The sequence below is a fragment of the Lutjanus erythropterus genome, chromosome 1 (genome assembly GCF_056507025.1).
Source record: "Lutjanus erythropterus isolate fLutEry1 chromosome 1, fLutEry1.hap2, whole genome shotgun sequence".
Classification (NCBI taxonomy): Eukaryota; Metazoa; Chordata; class Actinopteri; order Lutjaniformes; family Lutjanidae; genus Lutjanus; species Lutjanus erythropterus.
The window spans coordinates 37,684,863-37,712,225 of NC_139317.1; the positions used below are offsets into that span (position 1 = coordinate 37,684,863).

General features: G+C 40.9%; 1 protein-coding gene across 1 annotated transcript in view; it reads left to right on the plus strand.

Moving 5' to 3' along the window:
- Positions 1 to 7,717: 7,717 nt before the first annotated feature.
- The window catches only part of cdh8 (cadherin 8), a 149,208-nt gene continuing 129,562 nt past the window's right edge, over positions 7,718 to 27,363 (plus strand). The window contains exons 1-2 of the mRNA XM_084721261.1: positions 7,718 to 8,000; positions 10,001 to 10,533. Of these exons, the coding sequence (XP_084577387.1) occupies positions 10,276 to 10,533 (258 nt within the window). The 5' untranslated portion in view covers positions 7,718 to 8,000; positions 10,001 to 10,275. The remainder of the gene's footprint in view (positions 8,001 to 10,000; positions 10,534 to 27,363) is intronic.

Below are 27,363 nucleotides of genomic sequence, written 5' to 3' on the forward strand. Positions count from 1 at the left end.
CAGTAACTGTTCACCGCTTGTTGATTCAACTTGCAATCTTAGAGCAGCAGAATAAACATGTTTTTTTTATATATATTTGTAGGTGTAATATAAGTTAATTCAGGTGTATCACTGGAGATGTAAGTTGAGGCTCCTCGTCTCATATTTCATTAAAGTCAATATAAATAAATATGTGAGTATTAAGAAAGTCTAATAATCATTTCTGATGCTTTGGATTATTGTTGCCACAGCTCTTCAACCTTGGATACTCATTTGTCCCTCCATCCCCTCAGCGTCTTATTACATGCATTCCCTAATGAAGCAGGAATGGAATTACTGTTTGTTATATCAGCGGGGGTCTGAGGACTGTCCTGCATAATTGGGAAGTAAGTGGAATAGATATGTGAATGTGAATAAATAAGCCCAATGTAATTAATGAGAACCAATGATTCGACCGGTGATAATTAAATCTGCCGTGTTTTTCAATTTGCATGATTAAGATGTTAGTTACCGTTATGTTGTACCCACACGTTACAGGTTGTTCATTCTCAAAATGTCAACATATCAGAATTCTCAACACTGCACTTAATTATCTTCAGGAGCTTTAAAACTATCAGCTAAATCAATTAACTTCAATCTGCAACCAATTAAAGTGTGACTTTTAGGAATGCTAATGTGCCACATGCTGTACTTATATCTTGGCCTGCTCAAACACAGACGTCACCCAAAATTTCTCAGCGACTAAGTGCGGGGGATTGGTTGTGCACTTTGCATATCGTCTGAGCAGCAATACTCCAAGTGTTTAAGCAGGAGGGATGGTTTTTTTTCCACATTTTCCTCATGCTCAACTGGAATATAAGTTTGATTTTATGCTGCGTTTTATGATTCAAAAGAGGTCAGGAGTGAATTTGCATATTTTGACATTTTAAACAATTCGCAGTAGCTCAAAAAAGGATTTTAAAAACCTGCCTGAAATCAGCCATGGCGGTTTCGAAGGAGTCGAATGGAAGGAAGCCGGGGTACTCAATTGTGCTGTTAATATTATATTGTCAAAATGGAGAGGGCAACACTTGACAATGAAGAGCAATGAGTATTTCCAAGCCTTTCATGTCCACTAGCCACATATGCCTTTGGAGTAGAGCACTTTTATTGATATTCTACTTTAATGTTTTACTGACCAAGACATGAGGACAAGATGAAGAGGAGGAGGAAGAAAAAGAATTTCAGTCATCACTTTAGACACATGGCTGTTCCCCCCACACCACCCTAATACCTGAACTATATTGAAGCTCACTGATGATGTCTTTGTAACCCTTTTGGCCTAATGACTGTGGCAGTAGCCCAAACATTAGCGAGACACATTTGAAACCAGAGGGAAACTACAGTACTTTCAATTTCTCGATCACCTGGGAAATCCTGGAAAGAGAAGTGAATGAACATTGCTCCCAACAGTACCACTTGCTCTAAAGCTGCAGCATGATATTTTTTTTTTAACGATAAAATGGTGCCATACGTGTTAAATATATTACACAGGTCCAGTCCGGATGTGTTCAGTCCTGTGTGTTAATGTCTCAATAAGTGGAACAAAAAACAAAAAACAAATCAAATCAACAACAACAAAAAAATCTCTACGGCTTAAAGTTTGTATTTATTTGTATTTATTTAGCAACATTTATTGGCAGAACATGGCTAAAATGCAATATAATACTTATAAATATGTTTTCATTAGTGTGTAATGACCTGAAAATTAGAGACAGTATGTTTTTTTCACCTTATAATGAGCCCTAAATATCTACAGAGGGAGCAGGTCCTCTTCCACAGAGGCCATCATGGTGCACCACCATGTTTCTACAGCAGTGCAGGACTGAAACCAAAGTGGCAACCTCCTGCAGTTCCCCGAATAGCCACTTGATGCTGGCGCAAAAGCAAATCAATCATCATAGACCTCCATAAAAAGAAAACAAACAGAAAAAAAGCCAAACTTTGCAGAAGCAATAAACATGAGTTTGCAGAGTCAGGCATTGCTAAGATAGCTACTCTTAGCTTCACAATCGCTTATCAAAAACATCTAGGCATACACTGTTAAGCTACAGACAGTTCATGCAGGAAGCAGGGTTATTCCTCATAAAAAAAATTATTCAATATTGACCGACACACCCAGTCTGATTTCACAGCATGGCAGTGGATTACTACCATCACAGTTTGGCTCATAACTAATCATGGTTGACACGTATGTCCATTAACGTGACCAGAAAACTGATACAACAATATTACAGAAAAGACAAAACAGTTTTTCAGTAACATTTGAGTGATCTTACGATTTAAATATTTCCATTTGAAATTTTATCGTACTTTGATTATATGTTTATAAAGATTAATTAGTAATGAAAATACTATTTACCAATTAAGGTTTACAAATTGATTTAGAGTTACAAAAACAAAAGATGTATGGATGATATATGAAGAGAAAAAAAAGGATTTTGACTTAAATCTAAACATTTGCTGGGGTAATATGGGAGTTGAAGTTGGTAACAGTTAGTTCAAAATCCTGCTGACAGATTACCATTTGTAGACTTAAAGCTATAATATGTAACACTTCTGCATTAAACTGTCTAAAAACACTATATATGTTATATATTTTGTTGACTTGTGTACTTATCCCAAATGTTTTCAAATGTAGAGAAATCTATGATTTATTCAAAGTAACTACCTAACTAAGTGCTAGTTTCTAAACCTTCCTAGAAAGCATGGGATATGTCACAGAGTGAGGAAAGCAGTCGGTGCACCCGATTAAATGTAATGTGAATAAAACTTTAGCATTACCTCATCTAGAAACATAATTTCTGCCTGAGTCATGTCAGACAGATTTTCATCAGCTATAGTGGTAGTTTAAAATTAAGACTCCCATGATGCCATGCCACTTCAAGTTATCAAACTGTCTTTTCTAATTTAAATGCACAATATGTAAATTCTGCTGCTATAATAATGGATGATAACACAGTCCCTTAAAATAGTCAAGATGTGAGGCAACGAAACAATGTTCAGTTTATTTGAGCTGTTGGAAAGATATGGACAGGTGTTTCTTTATAACAGGACTGAATGACCGACGAAGGATGTTTTTTGACTGGGAACAAAAAATTACCTAACATTACCACGAGGGGTCACCGGTCAGAGACACGTAAACAGGCAGTTGTTTTTCTTGTTTTGACAGTTTTGCCTTGAAGGCATCTCTCCAAAGAGGAAAATATTTTGCGGCATTTACCACGGATGAGCTTGGCCAGCCACGGGCCAACTGTAGCTGTTATGAGTGGTCACACAGCAGGGGGGTCTTCCCAGCAACGACAGCAATAAAAGAAAAGTAAATCAAAGTAAAGGAACATCAAGCTAAAAGCATAGTTTACTGCTGCTGGTTATCTCGACCTTTGGCTGGATGCTGTTGCAAGGTAGACTGCTCATCAAAATGACTGATAGATGTTGAGTAGGAAACTTGGCCAAATTAGGGTGTGGGGGCGGCAGCAGTGGTGGTGGGGATATTTACAAAAATGTGTCTTTGATAACATTTACCCATGCTTTAACTGGCTCATATAGTTGCAGCTGAGAATACCCTGGTGTGAATATCCATAAGAGTGGGCACTATTTGTGCTTTAAATGATCGGTCACCGAACAAATAACATACAAGAAAAACTAAATCAAGCAACAAAACCTCCTTATAGTCACAGTCTCTGTGCTGGTGACTTGTTGTGTGGAGTTTGAGATGTGGAAGTCTGTGGCACACACAGCAACAGCTCTGTGATTAATACCACTGACAAAGCAGTAACTAATGATCGATCGAGGATGCTTGGGTTCTAAAGACCATTTCCCCTTCACTTACTTTGCCTTTTTCAAAGCTATCTGATATTTTGATCACTGGCAGGGGCCATGTCAGTGGAATTAATCACTAATTTAAGGCTGGAACCTTTTCATTTGCACCAAACTCCACTCACACAAGGTGATTTTGAATGATACGTTAGTTTAAGAGCCACCTGACTCCAATGGAGCTTTTACACTACGTTTTATAGAACATGCCATGAATAACATAAATGCACAGTTTTGATATTACTGTAAGCAGGACTTAAGTTTCATGCTTGACATCTGAGCAGACTTTCAAAATAAAGGCATATAATCTCAGTGCAAGATTCAAGATTTAGTTTATCGTAATTATTCTTCTATGTGTATACATAACAAAAAATTAAATGTTGTTTCCCTTTTGCCCATAGCAATGTAACACAAGAGCTACTTGGTTAGGTTTAAGAAGAGATCACGGTTTGGGTTAAAATAAATATGCCAGTTACGGAATTGAGTGAACATTAAGTAGCTTATGTGACTAACATGATGTAACTTGTGTACGTTGAGGTTTCCGAACTTTTCCATCCCAATAATCCCCAAATAATGTTAGTTTATGATTGGGCCTCCCCTTTTGTAAGGTGTCTTTAAAACCCCATTGACAATATTACGGCAAAAGTAAAATAAACATTAAATAAACATTATTATATATTTTTTTATATTTCATTAATGTAGTAATGATTACATTTTAAATAATATACATAATGAAATTTCATAAGTACACTTATTACATTAGTTAGATTAGGTTATGCCACTTGCTTAATGTAACTTACTGTTGAGTTTGAGGATGTTAATTTACATCCAGGCTTTTATATCATAGAGGCAGTTTGAGAGGGAGGAGTGAGTGGCAGCAGCAGTAATAGACTAGGTGGAGACGTAGAGCTGGATGTCATTAGCATAACAGTGAAGACAGACGGCATAATGGCGTATGATGTAACCAAAGGGAGGCAGATAGAGGAGGATGAAGAGGAGGGTGCCGAGCATTGAACCCTGGGGTACACCTTGAGAGACTGAGGCTTATTGATGCTAATGAACTGGTGAAAGTCAAAGAGGGATGATTTGAACCAGTGACAGAGGGAAAATTTGCGTAACTTGCCTACTTAATGTAACTTTAAAAGTCAACGCTGACTTTTACATGAGGCACACGGCCCCCTGGGTGAAAATCAGGTCTTCTTTTGAGCCATCCATCCATTCCACCCTTCTCCACATATGGACTCTATGGACGGGACACCAAAACATAATGCTAGAGGGGCGCCTCCAGAAATAACACTCAAAGGATATCTAACAGTGCCATACTTTGAAGCATAGGGGCACTGACCAAGCTGCTATATTTGAAGCACTGGGAATGACCACAGCCTGTTTAGACCGTGCATATAGAGAAATTAGACTGCATCTAAAAAATAATGTCAACAGTTTCAGTTACTGTCATGTGCTTTCTGGCTGTCTATTACCTTAAACATTTACAGTAATTTTAAATTAACCCACCTCGAGCAGCCCTTTTGATACACTTAACTCTGTCCACACTTATCCAATGTGCTGCGAGTGTCCGTCAATGAAATCTTCATTCACATCGAGCATGAGAAACATAGCTCAACATTTACAGTCTAATGTTTTATGCAGCAGGAGCTTTTAAAAAAAGATGATTGGAGAATTCCCATCTGAAACGCAGCTGCAACATCAAAGCATGAGTGGGAGGGAAATTAAATGGTACAGAAATAAATAATGGTAGACTTGATGTCTTTGCTAATTGGGATCTCTGGCACTTGGGTCAAAAGGCCTCCGCTAGGCTGAGCCTAAGAGGAGCAGCTCTGTTGTGTTAAGGTGGTAAGGTACAATAACATGTTGTGCTCGCAGACAAACTCTTTCACTCTTTGACCTGAGACTTGTTATCACTGAATATGTATGCAGCACTGTAATCAAGTATGAAAACTATGCTGTACTTAAGTAGAGTTTTCAGGTATCTGTACTTTACTTAAGTTTTCTGACAAGTTTTTACTTTTACTCACTATTTCAACACAAATATATGTACTTTTTACTCTGTACATTTCCAGACAGGCTTGGTGCTTTAGTTTTAATGCATTTGAGGTAAATTATTGATAGTTTTTTTTTTGTTTGTTTTTTTTTTGCAGCATTTCCTGCCACCTTCCCAGCATCAAGACTTATTTAATTCTGGATGGGACAATGGCACAAAGACATGACATAAATGACATAAGAGAAATATGAAAAATGACATAAAAGATGTAACAGGACAAAAATGACCTAAATGACATGACAAGACAAATGAAATGTAAAAGATGGAGCAAGACTAAAATGAAATGAACAATGTATAAGATGAAAATAACATAAAAGACATAACATGACAAAAAAGACATAAAAGATGTAAGATGAAAATGACATGAAAGATGTCACAATACAAAAATCACATAAATGACATAAGATAAAAACAGTGTACAAAAAATATGAGACAAAAAAACTTAAAAGCTGTAACCTGACAAAAATGACAAAAGAAATAATAAGAAGAAAATAACATGAAAGAAGTAACAACACAAAAATAACATAAAGGACATAACAAGACAAAAAGGACGTACAAAATGTAAAAACATGGAAATGATGAGACAAGGCAACATAACAAGATGTAACAAGACAAAAAATATATAAAAGATGCAACAAGATGACAATTTAAAAGATATCACAAGATGAAAAGGTCATAAAAGACAACAAGACCAAATAAGACTAAAACAACTCCACAGTGGAAAAAAGGTGATGTTCAGCTTTGCACAGAAACACCTGACAGAAGTGTCTTTCATTTCAGAGCCTGTTCACTTTTAATTGAGTAAAGAAATTGAATAAGTTGTTCTCTTTTTTTTTCTACAATTGTTTTTACTTCTTCTTAAAGAATGTGTGTACTTTTATTGCCTCTGAGCAGTGGGGCTGAGGCGGTTGCGATTGGATAGGAAAGGGATGCCGAGGCGGTGTTTAAAGCTCAGGTGGGCTGGGATGAGTTTCATAAAGAGATTCTCACAGCTAGGGGGGGAAAAAAAGCCACGTGTGTGTCAGACTGCACACTGACCACCCTCTCCTGCTGCGCTAATAAAAATCTGCTCCCTGAAGGCCTGCCTGGCTGCTGCCTAACAGCCGGACAAACACTAGAGGGCCCTCTCCGTGGACAGCAGCATGTTCCCCCTCCATCTCCTGTCACTCACACACTCTTCTGCACTCGCACACAAACACTCACCCTCAGCTATGCAATGATGAGCATGACCTTTTCACTAAGCGTCTTATTAAGACCTGTGTAACACTTTCCCGGCTCCTTGTCTTTTAATAGTCAGTGCTTTAGTTTTTTTTTATTTTTTTTATGTGCAGAATTTATTCACATGAATGTGCCAAGAATACAAAAACAGGTCTGCTACATGACGTGTTTTACTTTCTGTTTTGCCAACAGGGCTGCAGTGTGTGCGTCCATCTGTCCAGTGCTTAACCCTATCAAATGACAGTGTAAATGAGCAGCCTCGGTTTCGTTTCATTTGCTCACACGGCCTATTTCATTTCACTAATAACCGAGAGAAGTAAGGGCCAACTCATGCGCCGTCGCCTCAACAAATAGAGGAGTTATAGAGAATATAGTGAAATATATAGAAAATGTAATGAGGGAATTTTATCAGCGCACACCTATGTCATTTCTGCAGCTACAGCCAGCAATTTGAGACGATAACCTTTGCGCGTCCGCGCCGGGGAAGAGCGGCATGCATTCATTTGTGCGCCTGTTGACCCGGCTCCTCATCAACCCAATGAGCGGCGCGGAGGGGAGGCTCTCTTCGCCACCGTGCATCTCTCCTCCATCTCCTCCTCACTTTTCCAGTCGGCCAGCAAGCCTGTCGGAGCTCTTAACTACACACAACCCCAACACTGTCACTCCGCCTTGACGCCTTGACAAACTGCAGGAAGGATTTCTAGCCTCTCGCCTCTCCTCTTCTCCTCTCTTCTCCTCATCACTCCTCCGCGTTTCTGCTCATTTTTTTTTCCCCCACCGCCTCGAATGAAACGCATCGGACTTTTTCTTTTTTGCGTATTTTGAAGGAGAGGAGAAAAAAAACGGTGAAATGATGCAGCAGCAGCGGGAAAGGATGCAAGTCTCACTAGTAAGTACAGCCCGTCACCGCGCTATATAAACCTAACAGGTATCACTGATCAACATTAGTGTTGAGAGCAGGACTTCTCGTGTAGCCTCCTGTCTCCATCGCGGGGATACGGTGCATTTTTTCCGCGGCAGGAGCGAGATGACACGGAGCGACAGAGTCTACAGAGAGGTCTGCAACTTAGGCTGCCTTCTTTATTCACATTTCACTCGCATCTGTCGCGGTGTAACTCGTACGTATGCTGCCTGTGTGTGATTTATTCCCACTAAATCGAGCTGCTTATGCGCTCCGGTGCCACATTTGCTGCACAGAGAGGCGACTGATTGGAAACAACGTCTCCTCAAAGCGTAAAACTTCAGAGAGAGAGAGAGAGAGGGCGAATTTGGGTAATCCTGGTACAGTATGTGCTGCAGACTAGTGCAGACGCGTAAAAGGGAAGTATGAGCTTCAAACTTTGTGGGTTAATTCGTGGATTTATTTATTTATTTTCAACCAGGCGGCTAGTAAATTGAGAAATGTTGGTATTGCTCCAGTGTAGGAGACTACATTGGACAGCTCCTCTGCTGCCGGCGCACGGTTTTCGGCTGAGCTGTCTGGACCGGCTGCTTTCTGGCGGGGAGCTGTCCTACCCCCGTGGTGCTGAAACCGCCTGCTTAGTCACGCACCACAGTGACTTAAAATACACTAAAAGAGAGGAAAAACACAATTTAATGCCGTTTATAAATTGTTTAATTTTATGCAATCCACAATTTTAAATTTTACCAAGTAAATTGACATTATCTTATTCTTTTCCTCCCTTTTCCTCTTCTTTTATTAACCTGCCACGGCTTCTACTCTCCGGGTTCGTGTCACAGTAACTCTGATCTCTCCACACTTCATGATATTGCAGTTGGCTTCAGGTGGAATACGTTACAGCCTATTGTCCTTGGAATTGCATTCAGCCTATGACCGCAGTGACACACTGTGTGTGTAGTAAAAGTTAGCAGAACTAACAGTGACACCGTGCTGAAAGCAAGCCATTTCAGTGCTGTGATAGCATGTCCACCTGCATCATCAGTTCTAGCTGAGGACAACTCAAAGCTCAAGCCTTTGTGTCTGTGCTTCTTTTTCTCCCCTCTGGTGAATAATGCACATCAGCTGTACACTGAACCGACTGAGCTGCTTAAACGGAGGTTTAAAAGCTAAAACTGTTTTTGATTAAAGGGCAAAATTTACATTTCTGCATGCCTTTTATCTCATTTTACAGTTGTGTCACTCTGGTGTGTTTAATTTGCTTGTTTTCACTCTTAAAAAAAAGTTACTGCCCATGCTTATCAGAAGACAGTACTTCTGATGTGACACCACATATTTGATGTCTCTGAATGCCTTCACAGTGATCTCATCTGGATTACCATGATATCAGTGAGCTCCAGCACTGTTGACTTTGTGGAGCTCACCTGCAGCCACCCTCGCTATCTAAAAACTGACACTATTGCACTGCATGCAAGAGTGCGCAGATGTTTCAAGGAATCTGATTGCAGCATGTGACAATATTACGCCCCCCCAAAACATTTATCGTCAAAACATTAATCATAAGGAACATGTAATTGCTGAAAATCTTTTCCTGGATAATCCCCAGAACAACAGATTAAAGCAAGGCAATCTGATGTTGTGGGCTGAATAGCCTCAGAGTGCAGACATCCCCATTTGTTGTCCAATTGTAGCAGGATAATATGAAAACAAGATTGGATAAAGGGTCATGGCATGATCATCTGTAATGATGAAGTGACATCTTGACTTCTTAGACTAAAATGAGAATTTCCCTCCTTTTTTTAATCCTTTTTTCGTCTTTTTGCTCTTCGTAGAAACAGATTCTCCGTCTCTGTGCTGTCTCATCTGATTCGTTCAAGTGTTAACTTGACCCTACTTTCTTATTCCCACCTTCCTCTTTCTTCCCCCCACCTCCTGACAACTCCTCACAAGACCAAAAAGCAAACTAACAAACTGTGATTGCTCCCTTATAGGTCTCCCCCTCGGAATAACGCCAAATGGATGCTGTGCTGAGCGACTCACCCCCTCACCAACTGCTATGGAGGCATGCCAAGCCATGCAAGTGACCTTTATCACACCATGAATGCGAGCTGTGCCGTTCAAAGAGGACACAAGTAACCTTTTCTTGTTATCTAAGAAGGAGCTGTTGATCTGAATAGGAGGAGCTGGAGACGAGAGCGCAAGCAAAAAGAGTCTCGTGAAAACAAAACAAACAAACAAACAGACAAACAAAACACACGACGACAGGATGCCAAAGCGGTCCGAGGAGATGATCGTGGATCTGTGGATGTCCTTGCTGCTGGTGTGGATTACTTGTGTTCCCTGTGTGTCTATGACTCCGATCATAGGCCAGTCCAAAAGTACACAAACTGGTGGGTCTGCAGCGGTGGCGAGCGGTCTTGGCGAAGGACAAAGATTACTGAGCCGCGCCAAGAGAGGATGGGTTTGGAATCAAATGTTTGTGCTGGAGGAATTTTCTGGACCCGATCCAATTCTAGTTGGCAGGGTGAGTGCTGTGATTGTCAGCATTATATTAAGCTCGCTTATCGTGTGGAAACATTAATTCGGCCATTTGAATGCTCCCTCCATTTTTTTTCTCTTCCCATGGGCAGTGGGAGGGTTTTGGTTGTCAAGGGGAAGCAGAGATATGGGGACGAGAGAGAGGAGGGAGGCGAGGAGGAAGGCGGGGGGGTCATGGAATGCTTTTGGAAATAATTAAACTCCCATCAAATAATGGTGGCAACATTTTTTGCTGTGTTGGATGTCCTTGAAATCACACAGATTGTCATTTTAGCCTTTTAGCACAGTTTATCTTTCATAAAAAAGTATAGATGCATGACAAAAGGACATCTTTCATTTTTTCGTATTTTAACTTTAATATCCCATTTTTTCCCCACACGCCAATGTTTTTCTAGTTCTGGGTACTGAACTTCAATATTTTTATGGCACTGACCAAATTGCTTTAATACTGTTGAGTATTGAAAAATGCCTTGCCATTCGATACCAAATTTCAGTACCTAGGGAGTAGAGCTACAACAGTTCATTGATTATTCAATTAATCGTCATCTCTTTTGATAATTAATTAATCTATTTGAGTAATTAAAAAAAAAGAAAGTCAAAATTGTATGATTCCACTTTCTTAAATGGGACTATTGTCTGAATTCTTTACTCCTTTATGAGAGCAAACAGAATGTCTTTAGGGTTGTGGGCAAAACAAGACATTTGAGGACGACCTCTTCAGCTCTAGGAAACAATGATCAACATTTTTCACAATTTTTTGACACTTTATAGACCAAACAACTGATTGAGTAGTCGAGAAAATAATTGGCAGATTTATTGACAATGAAAATAATCGTCAGTTGCAGCCCTGCTATGGAGTAAATCGCTTCAGCGTCAGTGAGCCATTAAGCATGCAGCATGTTTGTACCAAGATCTAATAATAATGATTATTGGCTTTCTGACATAAGGTAAAAAAAAACCCTGCTACATTAACGTTAAGCCCAGAGAAGCGAATTGTTGTTTTGTTTATTTTAACCACCAGGTCTTTGAACAGATTCTTCCTTTAAAGTGAGTAATTGTACTGTGATGTGTGATGTAATTTTCTTTTTGTTCAAATGGATTTGGATAGGCCTGGATGATATAGCTGAAAACCCATAGTCACAATAGTGAACTTTCATATCAGTCGATATTGATAATTATCAGTCATATAAGTTGCGTTTGATGACATGTTGTATACGCCACAGCATGGAAGTAACTGAGAGGATAAAAAAAAAGAGTTTGTTGTGTTATCACTGGGCAATATAGACAGAATCAAATATCGTGATATTTTTGACCAAATACCATGATATCGATATTGCAACAATATTGTAGGCATGACTACAGATGCTTTCACAAAATATTTTTGCATTTTTGGGCATTTTCCTTAACTGATAGTTAAAAATCACAGGAATTTATTAATCATTTATAATTAATTAGATACAAAACTCACATTTTTCTCATATTCATCTTTTTGTCTTTTTTCCTCCTCATTTTAAGATTCAGTTTAAGTTTCCTTATTAAACAAATGCCTGAGCCAAACAAAGCAATGTCAGATTAGGTGCATTTATTGCCATTTCTGGACTATTGTTTATTTATCGATTAATTAATTTTTAATTGGCAAAATTCTTATCAGTTATTTATTGATGAATGATTAATCATTAACTTCCTTCATTAACACATTGCAATTTTTGATGAATAATCATCAATAATGTAGATAGAATGACTAAGTGGCAAATAATAGAGCAGCTAAAACAGTCTGGTAAATTCAGAAAATTACATCCTTTATTGTAATGCAGCCTTTAAAATACAGGAAAAGACAACATGTATGCCAAAGCATGATCTATGGATCTCCAAAATGTAAAACAACATCTAGTTTCATATCACAATATGATATAATATCGATATATTGCCCAGCCTTTGATTTGGTATTGAAAAAGTATTGTTCTAGAGACGGTATTGAAGCCAAGCTATTGGTACCGGTATCGATATTGAAAATCCCTGAGTGATATCCATCCCTGTGTTTTTCTTGCACGTGATCACGCATAACACTGATGAGAGATGCCTGTTTTAGTTATGGCCACTTTTTTGCATCTCGTCTCCGTAATGAACAGAACTGCGGGCTAATCCTGCGGCTAAGGGCCACCTGCTCCCTGGCCTGTGTCATGCAGGTTTCATGGGAGGGGGAAGGCTGCTGGCCAGCCCCGGCCAAAGCAGCTTGTTCACAGCTCATTGCTGGGACTCACCTGGGGAGAGTCAGCCTGGCAGCCCGCTCGCTTTTCCCTCCCCCAGAATATCACCCAGCCACTCTGGCATGGGCAGGACCGCAGGCCATCAAGCATAATATTTGATCTTGTTCAGTAATAGCTTTTGCAAACAGTGTTTGGTGCCTAATATTTGATAATTGGTGGGTATGCCTTTCTTGTTTATGACATATTACCGTTGTAGTGCACTGAAATTATTTTTCCAGCCTTTTCACACATGGCAGTTGGCAGCACTAAAGCAAAACAAAAAAAAGCAGGAAGCAAGAAAAATAAGTAACTTGTGGTCCAGGAGAATACTTTTAATTTCACCTCCTCTTGTTTTTATTCATTTATTTATTTATTTGTTCCACTATCTCGAGCATTGTCATATGGTTGCATCAATTAAACATTTGCCACCATGCGGGATTTGCACCTGTGTTTGCTAAATACCATACGAACACAAAAATGCTGTTAAGTGATGCATTAATTTTTCAAGCGAGTCAATTAGGCAGCCTCTGCTGGATTCGACAATGGCTGCTCAGGATGCTGAAACAAACAAATACTCATCAGGGGCACGGTGACCATACACAGTGAGCTCTGGAATTTAAAGGTTAGAGCTCGGCTGTGAGATATCCAGCATCAAAGAATCGACGTGTAACCTGGCAAGCTGTTGTATATTTCTGAATATTTAAGCTGGAAAAAAAGAAAAAGAAGGCAAAAAAGAAGGCCACATAAGCATAAGATGGGATTTAATGATGACAAATGTGGAGTTGTGATTCATAATTCTTACATACGTAATTCTCACACACAATCTTGTCTGTAAGACGTGTTCTTGAGATTGTCAACAAAGGATTGGTGGCTCAGAATCAAGTTGTTTTCCAAGTCCTGAAGGGTGCTTTCTCTCAAGGCCTTGGTTAATGCTTTGCAACAAACCTGACCGTGTGATAGGTTAGTCATAGGTAGAGGCATCTTCCTGCTGAAGGACGTGCGAGGGATTGGGCGCGGGGTAGGGGGGCAGCTCTGGCTGAAGAAGAACTCGGCTTGCCTTTTTTGCGAGGCGATGATGATGGGTTGCGTTCACTGCAAGGTTAAGTGCTCATGAGTATGCCTGGCAGAGCTAAGATAAGTCCTATGTTAAACCAAGATGGCACTGTATTGGTTTAAGACTATAAATCTCTCTTCTCCCTCACAGTGCCTGTGTCTCCTTTTCTTCCCCTTTTCTCTCAGTTTCTCACGCTTAATTAAAAAATGAATCAAATGGGTGGGAGGTGTGATTCAAATGGGTCATACAGCTCTCTGTGTGTTTTGCACAATTTCCTACACTGTGTGTTTGAGGCCGTCTGTGTCTGCGGTTGTGGGCCTATTATCAAGGAAGTCCAAGCCAAGATTGGACTCAGTCCATCCTGTAGTGTTGTAGCGCTGGTGGTGCACTCTGAGGTTTAATTATATGTGCATCCCCAATCTTTGTCTTCACCCTGGCTCCCCTCAACTACCCCAACAACAAGAGTGAGAGATAGTGTTTGTGAGAGGGACACGGAGAGATTGTGCCATCGATTTTTAACCTTGTGTCATTCTCGGCATTCTCTCTCTCAGCAGAGACTATTAGCATAAATGCAGGAAAGCAGAGGAGGGTGGGGTGGGGTGGGTGGGTTTGCGGAGGACGGAGGTGTGGAAGAGCGAGAAGGACGGCCACAAGGCGTGACAGCACCCTTCCCTTTTGCTGTTCTTCTTCAGCGCGTCGTTTCTTGACATTGTGATTCACTGAGCGGCGCGGCTCGTCAGCCCCCGTCAGTCCCGTTGGCGTCGGGGAGGCAGACATGCAGTACCTGTTAAAGTGAAGCAGGGGAGACAGCTGTGAAAGCTTGTTGCTCGGCTGTAGCTTAAAATGAACACGGTGTTGGAAGGGATTTTAGGATTACTCATCATGAGCCAGGGACCGTTCAGAAATAACCCATCATTAAGAATAGAAATAGGCAAATGGAGTGTGAAGGTAGATAGGCTTGAGCGTATCGCTCACATGGACCGAGCTTGGGGGACCGTTGGCTCATTGTTGACGACGAGTGGGAGATACCACTTCAACGCGTAAAGACTCTCATGTAGACCGTTGGAAGGCAAGGAGAGGGTAATTTTAGGCAAAGCAGCTCTTGATTTACCATTGCACAACCATAATGGAAGAGTGCAGCCTGGGTTTTAAAATAAAATGAGACTCCGGGAGACCAGTCGTCCCCAGACGGTGTGCTGTGGGATTTTGTGACAATCACATATGTGCATTGACAAGAATCTGGCGATACAGTACGCATCAAGATTCACGATTCAATATATTGTGACGCATTGCAATGCTCAAAGCCAGAACTCAACAATAAGAATTGGCGAAGTAGATTTCTAACCCACTTGCCTGACCGTGCAAGTGAACACAGGATTTATGTTGAAGCCTGCATTTTGCAAGGTAAAGAATACACCTCTGTGTGTGAATCTGAGATTTTAAAAAAATGCTTTTTTTATGCAAGCCAAACGATGATAGATAACAACACTGCTTTTTAGTGGTCGGGGGAGTAAAAACAATAGAAAATGTTTATGAGTGTTTTTGAGAGTTGATACAGTATCAAAAAACATAATCAAGTGCACTGATACTTTTATTATTACAATAATGTAACTGCACAAAAAAATTAAGAATAAATTTTTAATTTACTACATCTGTATGTTGTAGGCACTCATGTCCCAGTACAGAGATAAATATATACCTGTTAAAAACATGTCCTGTTAAGAACTTTTTGTCAATGCGAACCCCAGTTTTTACCATTCGTGTAGATTTAGGAATTATTGGAGCGTGACACATCAAATGCCCTGATTGATTGACGCCCACACTCCAAGAACATTGCCTCTGTTTGGCTAGTTCTCGTTGCCTATTTTGGTTAGGTTGGCTGATTGTAATAAATGTGTGCCTTTAGATTTTGGCTTGCCATGGATACAAAAAGTTTGAAATCCACTGCGGTAGACTATAAAGACCATTTTTTTCATTTTGGCATGAGTCCTACCCAAACCTTTTGTAATGTAAGCCAAGGTTTCCAACTGTTTAGCCTCTTCAATCGAAGCTATTTCAATTATTCAAACATACAAAGAAGCAACTCATTTACATCAGGCCATTAAAGGCAAAATATTGCCTTCCAACAAAAGACAAACAGTGTACAAATTGCTGTGCTTGCACCAAAGAGAAATCAGAATGTGTTTCCTTTGTAGTGCGAGGCAGATTGATGGCAGTTAGCGCCGGAATATCTCGCAGCCTCAGAGGCAACTTTTCTCGACTCCTTTACTTCCCAGCGATCATTTAGCATATGGTGTGTGAGGATTGATAATGATGGATTCCAGTCTGCCGAATTGTAGTGCAGATGTGCTAAATTGACTGATCCCTCATCCCATTGTCCAAGGCTTTTATCCGCCACAGCATTGTATGTATTGTTGCACAAAGAGAATTGATAATCAACCATTAATATTCATCAATTCAGACCCCAACTGCAAGATTGCAAGGACTGACAGTGATACAGGAAAGGAAAAAAGGCTTTGATTATTGATTCACCAAAGGAAACTGATATGTCCAGAAGAAAAAAATAGCTTTGTCTTTGTGTGTTTATGTGCTGAGGGAAAAAGAAATACAAGATTCATCCTTCCAAACAAGCTGTTTGACAGGATTCCCAACAAGACGGGCCACAGCGGTATCAGATTGGTGGTGTAATCTGCAGGATGTTTTGGTAGAAGCAGAGGTGATATTCTCTAATAAACCTTAAGTGATGTTTGCTGTGTTGCCCCCATAATAGCAGAAGCTTTTCTGCGACTGACTTGTCTGAAGTGGTCTGATCCTTCTTCCTTGTTTTCTCCTTTAGAGGGACATTCAGGTGAAACTGATTAGAGATCACAGCTTGGACTCATTGACGGGGACATTTCCTGAAGTGTGCTGAAATCAGATTGACCAACTCATGTGCCGCCCAAATTATCCTCAAGTATGCTTGGTTATCTGTCCAGTGAGAGGCTATATATACATATATATATATATATATATATATATATATATATATATATATATATATACTGACAGCTAAAATGTGGGTCATAGCCTTTGACAAAATGCTTTTTCTTCTAAATGTTTTGCTGGTGACTGGTCTTGAGTCTCCCTGGGCTAGCTATGGATGCCAAATTTGAAAAAAAAAAAAGAAAAGTCTCCAGGGAGAGAGAGAGAGAGAATTTAATAGTTGCAGCTCCCGAAACTTTTTCTTTTCTTTTTTCCAAAAATGGCTCTTTTGATAGTAAATGTTGCTGCCCACTGGCCTTAGGAAAGGAGTACAATGGAGTTATATTTGTGATATTTGAAAGCTGTCACTCTGTGGTGATTGGTAGCACTATTTGTTTTCTTAAATAAAATATCTAAACACAAGAAAACACAGAAAGAAACTGTAAGATATGAAAACAAAGTAGATATGAGAACTGGTACACTGATGGGTACATGTGGGTGTGGGTGTGGGTGTGGGCGTGCACATGCGTAGGTGTGTGTGCACGCACATTCTTCATGCCCCACTTAGGCCACCCCAGTCAAAAGAGTCTGGAAACGTCCCTGCTCACTGGGTCAGTGTTTTCCTTGGACAAAAGCGGGTGCCCCTTGTATGTATTTATTTTTTGAGTGAATGGTGTGTCTAGTAAAGTGAAATTTTCATGTCATCCATCCCACTAAGGTAAGATTGGTTGTTTTTTTTTTTTTTTGTCTGTTTAAGCTTCGATCCTCGATCTGGACACGGGTAAACCATCTTTTTCTGGGATCGTTCAGACCTTTTTGTTGCTTTTGTTGCTTTCTGCACTTTGGACTGCTAGTACAAGATGTGGGACATCAGTCTATAAATACTGATGCGAGCCACTTCTGCTCGGCTGGATTGCCTCTCGTCTGTCCCCCACCTCCACCTCCGCCTTTTTCTTTCCCTCTCTGTCTCTCTCTCTGTGACGGGATGATTATGGAGAGAGTGACTCTTGAGCCCAAGTAAGCTTGCCTCCAGGGCCGATGGGGTGTGGTACAATGACATTGTTAAAATTTCTCCGAGTGTTTGGCTTTGGTGATGCGAGGCGGTGAGGCAAAGCTAAGACGAGATTGAGTCCTGAATGCAGCTGCCACTGGAGCACCCTGAGACTCTCCTAGCCCTGCCCGTGGCCTTGCCATCGCTGGTTTGCACTAGATCAAAGGTTCATGACTGAGTCATGCTGATGAGGCCTCTGATTACCCAGGATCCCCCTACCTTAATCTGCATTTACTCCTGCTCCAGCAATTGAGCGGGTATCTGGCTCTGCCTTTGATTGATGGACGAGGAGTGGGAGTTAACGAGAATATTATCCGAATTATTGCCAGTGATTGATGGCCAATTTGACACATAAATTATAAGCATTGGCTCGAATATAATAAATGCTGAAATATAGCCCAAATTAGACACAGGTTCCAGTGCCATAGTGAGAGGGTTGAATCAAAAAGCTGTCATTAAATCCAGGAAAGGAAAAGCCCATCAATGTTTGTTGGACTTCATTTCATTCCATTTGGTTTCTCACACCCACAACAGCTCCAGGAATACGGCTCTGTAATCTCTCTTTAGGCAGCACCACAAAGATCTGTATTGAGCTGCAGTCTAGCAGCAGCTCCTCTGTCTCACAGCCCTCAGATCTCCATTCCCTTCTCTTGTGTAATTTAGAAAAAAACATGCTAACATCCCCTCCGTCCTCTGCTTCTATACCTCCCTCTCCCCCGCTCTGTTACCACGCTTCCACTCTTTCCCAGAGGCTCACCTGTACAGTATATCACTAATGCCGGCAGGGCCATTATATCAATGGGCCATGGTCACAGTCTCTCTCTTCCTTTCCAATCTCTGCCTCTGTCTGTCCCTCCCGGTCTGTAATAAAACACTGGGCCCAGCGGTGGCTCTGATAGAGCTGTGGGATCGCATTAGTGCTGCCCTCGAAGAGCTTGACAGGTTGTCTATGGCTTTGTGTTGTCATCCTGGTTCCCATTAACAAGCTGTGTATGTGTGCGTGCATGTGTGCGGTCCATTCGGGAGACTAAAAATGAGATGAGCGGACACAGGTTTGGATGGAGTATATTTGGACACGAGGGCTGTGTGTGTGCAACAGTAAATACAGTGTGTCCAGGAAGCTTTATAGCCGGTGTATCTTTGCAAACATTTGCTGGGTTGTCAGTGCAAGTCGTATTTATGAGAGATTCCTCTCCAAATGGCTCTATATGTGTTTTGAAGCAAAACTGCAGACTGAAATCTGGTATTTCAAATTTACAGGTGACCTCATCCTCACTGGCATTATTACTTTTCTAGGAAACATATTGTCATCGCTTGTATCTTAAATGTTATTGCCAAGTGATTTTGTTTTTACCAGCCTGTCAGTGAGCATTTAATAGCAGCACTGTAGAGGATGTTCAGATTTTACCAGTGCTGCATGTTTCATTTTTGAAATGTCAGTGTCATGTCATTCTATTTCCCTCTATATGCCTTTCTAAACACACCCACGCACAAGGGTGTCTAGTTATAGTGAATAGTGGGGGTGCAACATTAGTATGGCCGTAAATTTTACATTAACACCTGCTATGCATTTCTTGCAATATAATGCCTTCAATTAAGACCAATAAAGCTGCTCTTTCACTGTAAAGCTCAGTTTATGTACATATATATGTATATGTGTATATACATATGTATGTGTGTGTATTTATATTTATTGCATACTGCCATTAGAAACCAATTACAATTATTGGCTGATGATAATAGCCTGATCAGTCACCATCAATAATTAATACACACATTTTCATACCATTAATAAAACCAGTAACTAATAAAAATCAGTGTCAGTTAAGCTTATCATCTTTTTGCAGTTAGCTAGTATTTCTGTAGTTATAACAAAATATTAAAAAATATACATATAAACAGCTTGAATTAAATGAAACCTCCTTGTGCTCTCCTGGGAAAATATTACACCAAACTCCCTTTAACGAATTAAACATGCCAAATTAAACACCAACTCAAAACACTAAAATTCTTCAAAAATAGTAAAGTTGCACGATCTAAAAGTGGGCACACAAAAGCACAAATTTGCTCCCCCAAGTATCATAGTGGGGGTGCAGCTGCTCTGTTTGCTCCCTTGTTCAGGCACATATGCCCACATGTATAATCCTGGAGCATACGCAGCTCACACTGCCCTGTTTTTCCTCTCACATGTACATCGTAGAGGCCGCTATGCATTAAATCACTGTACCTTCTCTCTGTGTATTTCCATAAGGGAGCTGAAATCATGTTGCAGCTCAGTGTATCATAAGGAGGCACATGACGTGTCCTGTCCGCCATCCCGTCCTGGAAGCTCTCCTGTGTACATGCATCAGCTGCAATTATAATTTAACAGGAAAGCATCATCCATTCACACAGCTTCAGAGTCCCTGAGCAAAATAACAAGCTTGCTGCTATCACTCACATCTGCGGCTCGCTGTGATTAAACCCATGTTGTACAGTGAGCAGCTCACACGGGGGCCACTTTCCTGAATTCCTACATCACTGCTAATTCGAGGCAAATGGCCCCTTTATGGTTTCACCTCGGACCGCGTCGCCGCGATTAGCTCCCTCCCATGTCAGTGTTTGTCAGTCAACGGTGTCAAACTCTTCCGGCGGAAATCCAGAAAAGCCCTCTCCTCTCGTTAACTCTCCCTCCAGCCCCCCCCCCCTCCCCCTTTCCTTCCCCTTCTTCTCTCATCTCCTCCTCCCTGCCTCCCGCACACTCCCTGGCTCACCGGGCTTGGCCTGGGCTGGCTGTGCGGAGGTGGAGCGCTTAGCAGGCTAAATCATCTGGCACTCTGCCTCGAACTTTGCTCTAACTAATTTATAGGAATTAAAGCAGTTCACCTCAAACGCTTGGCTCGTGCACGCCGCTTTGGCTAAATTAGTCTAGTTTCTTTTTCAAAATAGGGGGATTTTTTTTCCCTTTGTTTGGATTATATCTCTCGCAAAGCATCAAGACATGCATTTGCAATTTAACAGGCTTAAGCATGTTGGCCTTTTGTCTTATGCTGACATTTAAAGGATTGTTGATTTCTCAGATGAAACACAGGCCCGTGTATAATCATATTTTAAACAGGCAGCAACAGACAACTAAATTAAGGCGACATTAAAGAGCCTGATGTTGGACATTCTGCTTACTTATGAATCTGGACTGCATTTCCCAGTCAAAACACTGGCCAAGCAGTAAATGAGGTTACAATTATTCAAATCTGATTATTCAAATCAAAAGATTATGATTATCTGAAACCTGCTAATTGGCCCTTCCCTCTGACAGAGCAGTTGTGGGCCTAAGCCACAGTCGCAGCAGCAGCAGTAGCAGTAGCAGCAGCTAAAGATTCATGCTCCCCGTGCCAGTGTGCTCTTGTGGGCTCAGTGTTTGGCTCAACTCCCCAGGCAGCTCCTCTCCTATGGATAGATCCCATGCAGTGTATGTGAAACGCTGCAGGCAGCTGCGGGCGGCTCATCCCCGCGCCTCTGCTCCCATACACATCCCATCAGCCAAACTGGGACTGCCGGAGTAATCTTGTTAAGAATGGATGTTGTTATTGTGCAACTGGATGTGCATTTTGGCTTCACGGTTAGCTGGGAGCACACGTGGGCTGGAGCGGGAGAGACAATGGGGAGGGAGTTTTGGATCAGTGGGGGGAGCGAGTGCCTATTTCTGGCACTTAAAAGATGACAGTCCTCAACCCTTCTTCCTCCGCCTCTTTGCTTCCCATCCTCAGTCCTCCTCTCCAGCTTCCTCATGCAACATAATAACAACAAAGCGGCCTCTGTAAACAGTGGATGTGACATTTACTTGAAGATCGGTGTCTTCACCTATAACAGGTATTAAAGATGATGATTATCATCACTGCAGAGGGTTGCGCACCTCAATCACCAAGTTGACTATAAAAAAACACACACAAGAAGAATCAATGGTTCCGTCCTTTGCTCTTTCCTCTCTCTCAATGCAACCACTCCTAACTCTGGTATCTGGGTGCCAACAGACTGTGGCTTTGACCTTTCTCACAAATGAATTATTTCGGTTTAATGATCCCTTCTGCAGGAAGAACAAAAAGATAGCTGAAATAATAGCCAAGGGAGGAGAGGCGGCGACGTAAAAGGGCAGCACCCACACACACCCCATACTTTATTCTCCAACCTCACTTCCACTCCTACCAGCGAAGACACCTGTATTCCTCTAATAATGCCTCTTCCTTGTGTTTGTGTCTCCAAGGTGCGTATGATACATCTAGTCTGAGCCTTAAAAATGAACTGATTTCAAGAAAAAAAAAAAAAAAAAAAAACACAGTCTGGATCTCACAAGCAGGTGTTGATGATGGAAACATGGAAGCTTCCTTTGTGAGTGTGTGAAAGTGACACTTCAGAATTTTTCCCCTTTTTCTCCTCCGATGTTTGATTAATTTTTCTTTTTTTTCAGTCGGATCAGAAAAAAGGGGTGGGAAGTGGAGGGGGGGGGGCACATGCATGAAAAATTCAAAACGTTATAATATAAAATCCAGATGAATCATGAATGCTTAATGGGAATCAGGGCCGAGTGTGCAGGATGTTGAAATTGTTCTCAAAGAATCCTGGTGCATATGCGTCGTTCGCCAGCGCCGCGTGCACAACAAGGGGACACGGCGTGTTACGTTGCCCCTCTCAGCTGCTCTCTCCTCTCTCTTGATGGCGGCGAAATGAGGTGTTGAGGGACACTGAATAGAGGATGCCAGAAACATGTGAAAAGCTTTTAGGGGGTAGAGGCCGTCTGTTATCGAAGTCTGGCTAATTGCCTTTATCCCTGCCACAACTGGCTGTTGTTGTGCTCGTGGATTGGACATGCACCGATGGTCTATCTGATGAAATATGAACAAATCTTCGCTAACACCCGCTCTTCTCTATTGTGTTTTAATGAAAGGCAGAGTTCCAAGAAAAACTTCTGCTATTATGAATAATAGAACATCCAATTAGTGTAACATCATCGCAGATGAGTTTGATGAAAGACTGGACTGGTGTAATGTTGGAGGAGAGTGAACATTTAGTTAAGTTATCAAAGTGTTTGAATGGAGCAGGGTTGTGTGGGTTGATTGCTTATGATTTGATGATGATGTCGGACCAACCCTGCGGAGGGCTTTTATTAACATTGATGAACAAGGATGTTATTTTTAACAGAACTTAAACTTGAACCGAAGTTTGAATTGTTTTCACATTTTGTGTTAAGAAATATGATGATACTATTTATACTATTTTGCATATTTTACTGCTTTTTAAAATGTGATACCATCATTTTTGTTGATATTTATGGATTGTTGCGCACCTAAGCTCCAAGCTCCCACGGCAGCAGTTGACTGATATTTGAGAACCAGCAAGAAACAATCTGTTAACTGACTGGAGAACATCCAGTCAGTGAACCCACATAGTTCAGTTTTGGTTATGTACCTTAAGCAATATTAGCCATCTGTACTCTTCAAACATTTTACATTTTGGAGGATGTGTTGTATAGTTAAAGAACGTGTGTAAGATTTAGGGGGATTCATTGGCAGAATATAGCAGAAATAGAATATAACCTTCATATGTTTTCATCAGTGTATAATTACCTCGAGATAAGAATTGCTGTGTTTTATTTACCTTAGAATGAGTCCTTGATATCAAGGGTCTTCAACAGGCTGCTCCCCTAAGTTAAAATTATTTAACTATTATTATTTTTTAATTTCAATATTTCTGAACACATTAACATTAACCCAACACATTATTAACAAAGGTAAATCAGCCTATTTGAAAAATAAATAAATAAATAAGCTGAAAGCATTTAATTTGCACAACACTGACAAAAGGCTACCCATGAATCCAGGTATAATACATGTGAGCTAGCTAACCCACTAAATCACTGTGTTGCACCTATCCATAATAGTGAACTAGTTAACTATGTATTTTTGAAAAATATTGGCCGGTTAGACTCTGACACATCCTCCACCTCAGAAACCACCAGCAAAAGTGCAGAGGGTGAGGCTAATGCAGCTAACATTAGCCATGCTGCTGACTTAGCAGCTACAGGTAAGTGGAAACAAGAGAAGACCTGAAAATATTCAATACAATATTTGTAGTTGAGTGTTAAGTTAACAGCCTGTTTCTTGCTGAACATCATACTCGCTACAAATGATAGGTTTTTCCCACTTTTAAACAAGCTTACAGTTCATAGCTTTGGTTATGTTAGTGATCTTTCCCTTTAACGCATTTAACATTTTGGGCAATGTATTGTGTAATTAAGTTCGTATTCCACTCAATCAAGTGCAAGCTAGCTAGCTTGCATTTAAAAGAATAGAAGCCTAGCTTGCTAACATTAGCTATGACTTCCAGAAGACGGTGCTGTATTCATCCAAAGGAGGTTTAGGTAGGCCTGGCTGTTTTGTTTTCCTGGGTCTGGTTGTGGTGATGACAGATGACTGTGCTGTTAAAACTCACAGCAATGAGTAGTCCTGCAGTCTGCGAACTCTGTGTGGTCACACAGTAATGGCTAACACTTAACCTTCATTGGTTAACTGCCTGTGTGACCAGTGGAAGCAAAGTGAGAGATTATCATAATAGATATTTTAGTGATTGAACTTGAATTTGCAGCTAACAAATGATTGCACCAAGGTTGTCAATCAGAACCAAAGATTCTCGCCCACTGGAGAACACTTTGTAAAGGGCACTGTCACTGCAGAACAATAAATAAAACCTCCCTTTCTGTCGTTTGTTTGGGAGTTACAGTTTTAAATGCACAGAGAATATACAGTATGCACTGATTTTAATTACACTTCAAGTTTGAATATCATAAAGCATTTCAATAATTATATGCAGACTGAGGGAATAAATTACTGTGCTATTTTCTGTTTTCTGAGCTCATCCTGCTGCTCCTGCAGGGTCACAGGGGGCTGGCACAAATCCCAGCAGGCACTGGGCAAGAGGCAGGGTACACCCTCACAGTCTGCCATGCTATCACAGGGCTAACACACATTCACACTCACATTCACACCTACAGGCAATTTAGAATTTCCAGTTCACCAGTTAACCTGCGTGTCTGTGGGCGGACACCGGAGCAGACACAGGGGGATCATGCAAAGTCCACACAGCACCACTGCGCTGCCTTTATTAATTAATTAATACTATTGCAGGGTATGTTTTTGGTATTATACTTTGAAAAAGTAAAAGCTGCCGAATGACTGAATGAATTAAACTCAAAATAAAAGCTTCATTTGTTATTCACTCGTGCGATTAAGAATGCCATTTGAGCAATGCATTGAACTGAAAAACCTAAAATACAACATTGTCAACAATATTCAGCTTTGAGGAAATTCTCTTTGGGTGCTGAGCAGTGAAAACAAGAAGTGCAAAGATACTTTAAATTTCACAAAAAAAAAACCAAAAAAAAAACGAGGAGCTGTGTCTTGGAGGGAAACCCCCTGTGAGTCTCATGAGATGACTCTCCTCGCCTCTAAGAAGAGGAACACTCTGCCAAATGGCACAGTGCCCTTTTATGTTACTTTCTGTGCTTTATCTGCGTCACGAAGCCGCGTCGCTGCTGTTAGCTGATGAAGATGAGGAGCAGCTGTGGTGAGGCAGCAATATTTTAATGGCTCCACAGATCTTTGAATGGTTTGTCATCGGGGGTAAACGACCTGGGCCAACCCCAAAACCATTGTAGCCTCCATCTGGATGGAAGCAGTCACACAGGTCCTCATTTCCCTCCATCTCAATCTGTGCAGCACTCCCAGTGTTTACAGAAGCCGGCGCCCGCTTGAATCACCACTTGCCAAGATGTGGCATGTTTATCAGTGTCTCTCTCTGCACACAGTAACACGGCGGCACATAAACACAGATGCACATGCTAACACAAACACACATTGTCTATGTGTCTCATTGAGTAGCCAGATAAGAAAACATGACATTATCTTTTGAGTTTGTCTGTGAACCAGTGCACACGCTTACAAATAAAAGTGTTAACCAGAACCAGATAGGGTTGTTTGGCTCATACCCATAGGATATCCCTTTCTGGTTCCTAGGAGAACGTCTATTGATGGGAGACACTGGGTCTTAGAAGGTGGACCCCCTGTCCACCTTCTAAGAGCACTGTCGGAGGGGCGTCTACTGTGAACCGTCTTATATTTATATATTTTCATGTAGAATGCCCCCAGGGTGTTCTAACAAGAACCCCTCTATATTTATATACTCCAAAGGTTTCATGTAGAACCAGCCAGGGGGGTTCTACCGAGAACCTTTTTATATTCCAGAGGTTTCATCTAGAGCCCACCTGGGGGGGTTCTACCAAGAATCTTTTTATATTATAAGGGTTTCAAACCCTTTTATATTTTATTGTTTCATCTAGAATCCACCTGGGGGTTCTATCAAGAACCCTTTTAAATTCCAAGGGTTTCATCTAGAATCATCTGGGGGTTTCAACTGAGAACCTTTTTATATTTCAAGGGTCTCATCTACAACCTACCCATAGAGACCCAGGGGTTTTACCTATAACCCTCTTGTCTTCCTAGGGTTCTGCAAAGAACTATTTGTATTCTACAGACGAAACAAAAAACAAATGATTAAATCCTAAAGAATATGTTATTTGTGATCACCCATCATTTAACAATCTATGCAACAATTATTAGGGTTTAAACTGAGAAAAAGTCTTTAACACCCAAGCTTTCAACAATCATTGAAGATGTTCTTTATAAATAATAAATAAATAAAATCTTCAAAAAAGTGTTCTTAAAGAGCATATGGTTCTGGGTAAAGCCTCTGCCCTTCATATAGAGCCCTTTTGGAACCCATAGTTTTAAGAGTGCATGCACATTCACCGCACAGTGTGTGTGTGTGTGTGTGTGTGTGTGCACCTGTGTGTCCACACACTGTGTGTACAGTCAAAATGCTAATGTCATATCTTTCTTGATGACCTTTTCCTCTTTGTTGATGCCTGGTGTTTTTATAAATACCGGGCTGATATCCTGGGATGTGTAATTACCACACCGCAGCAACATACTGCCTCTTTATTAGTTTTCTGACAATGGCATTCCTCGTCACCGCTGAGGGCTGTGTGTGTGTGTGTGTGTGTGTGTGTGTGTGTGAGGCTCTTCTGTTGACCTGTTTACACAGCTGTAAACAGTACACTAACAGTCCTTATAGTATGCCGCTCGCATACATCTGATAAAGACAAAAGCATCGAGTGTGTATCTATTTATATGTCACTTTAGCACAACAATAGTCATAATATCCCATTTACTTAGAAAGCTTCTTAGAAAAGATCTCAGGGGATTCATAAATGGATCATATCCAGTCCAACACACAGATGAAAATAGGATAGAGGGATTTAATGGAGCAGATACCTGAGCGTGCTGCTGTATTACTTCGACAAATACCACATCAGATCGAGGTAGAATTCCGATCAGGTGTCTCGAGCTGGATCTTTGCACACAATACGTGAGCTAACATTTACAATGCAAAGGTAGGGAGCGGGATTCCTGCCTT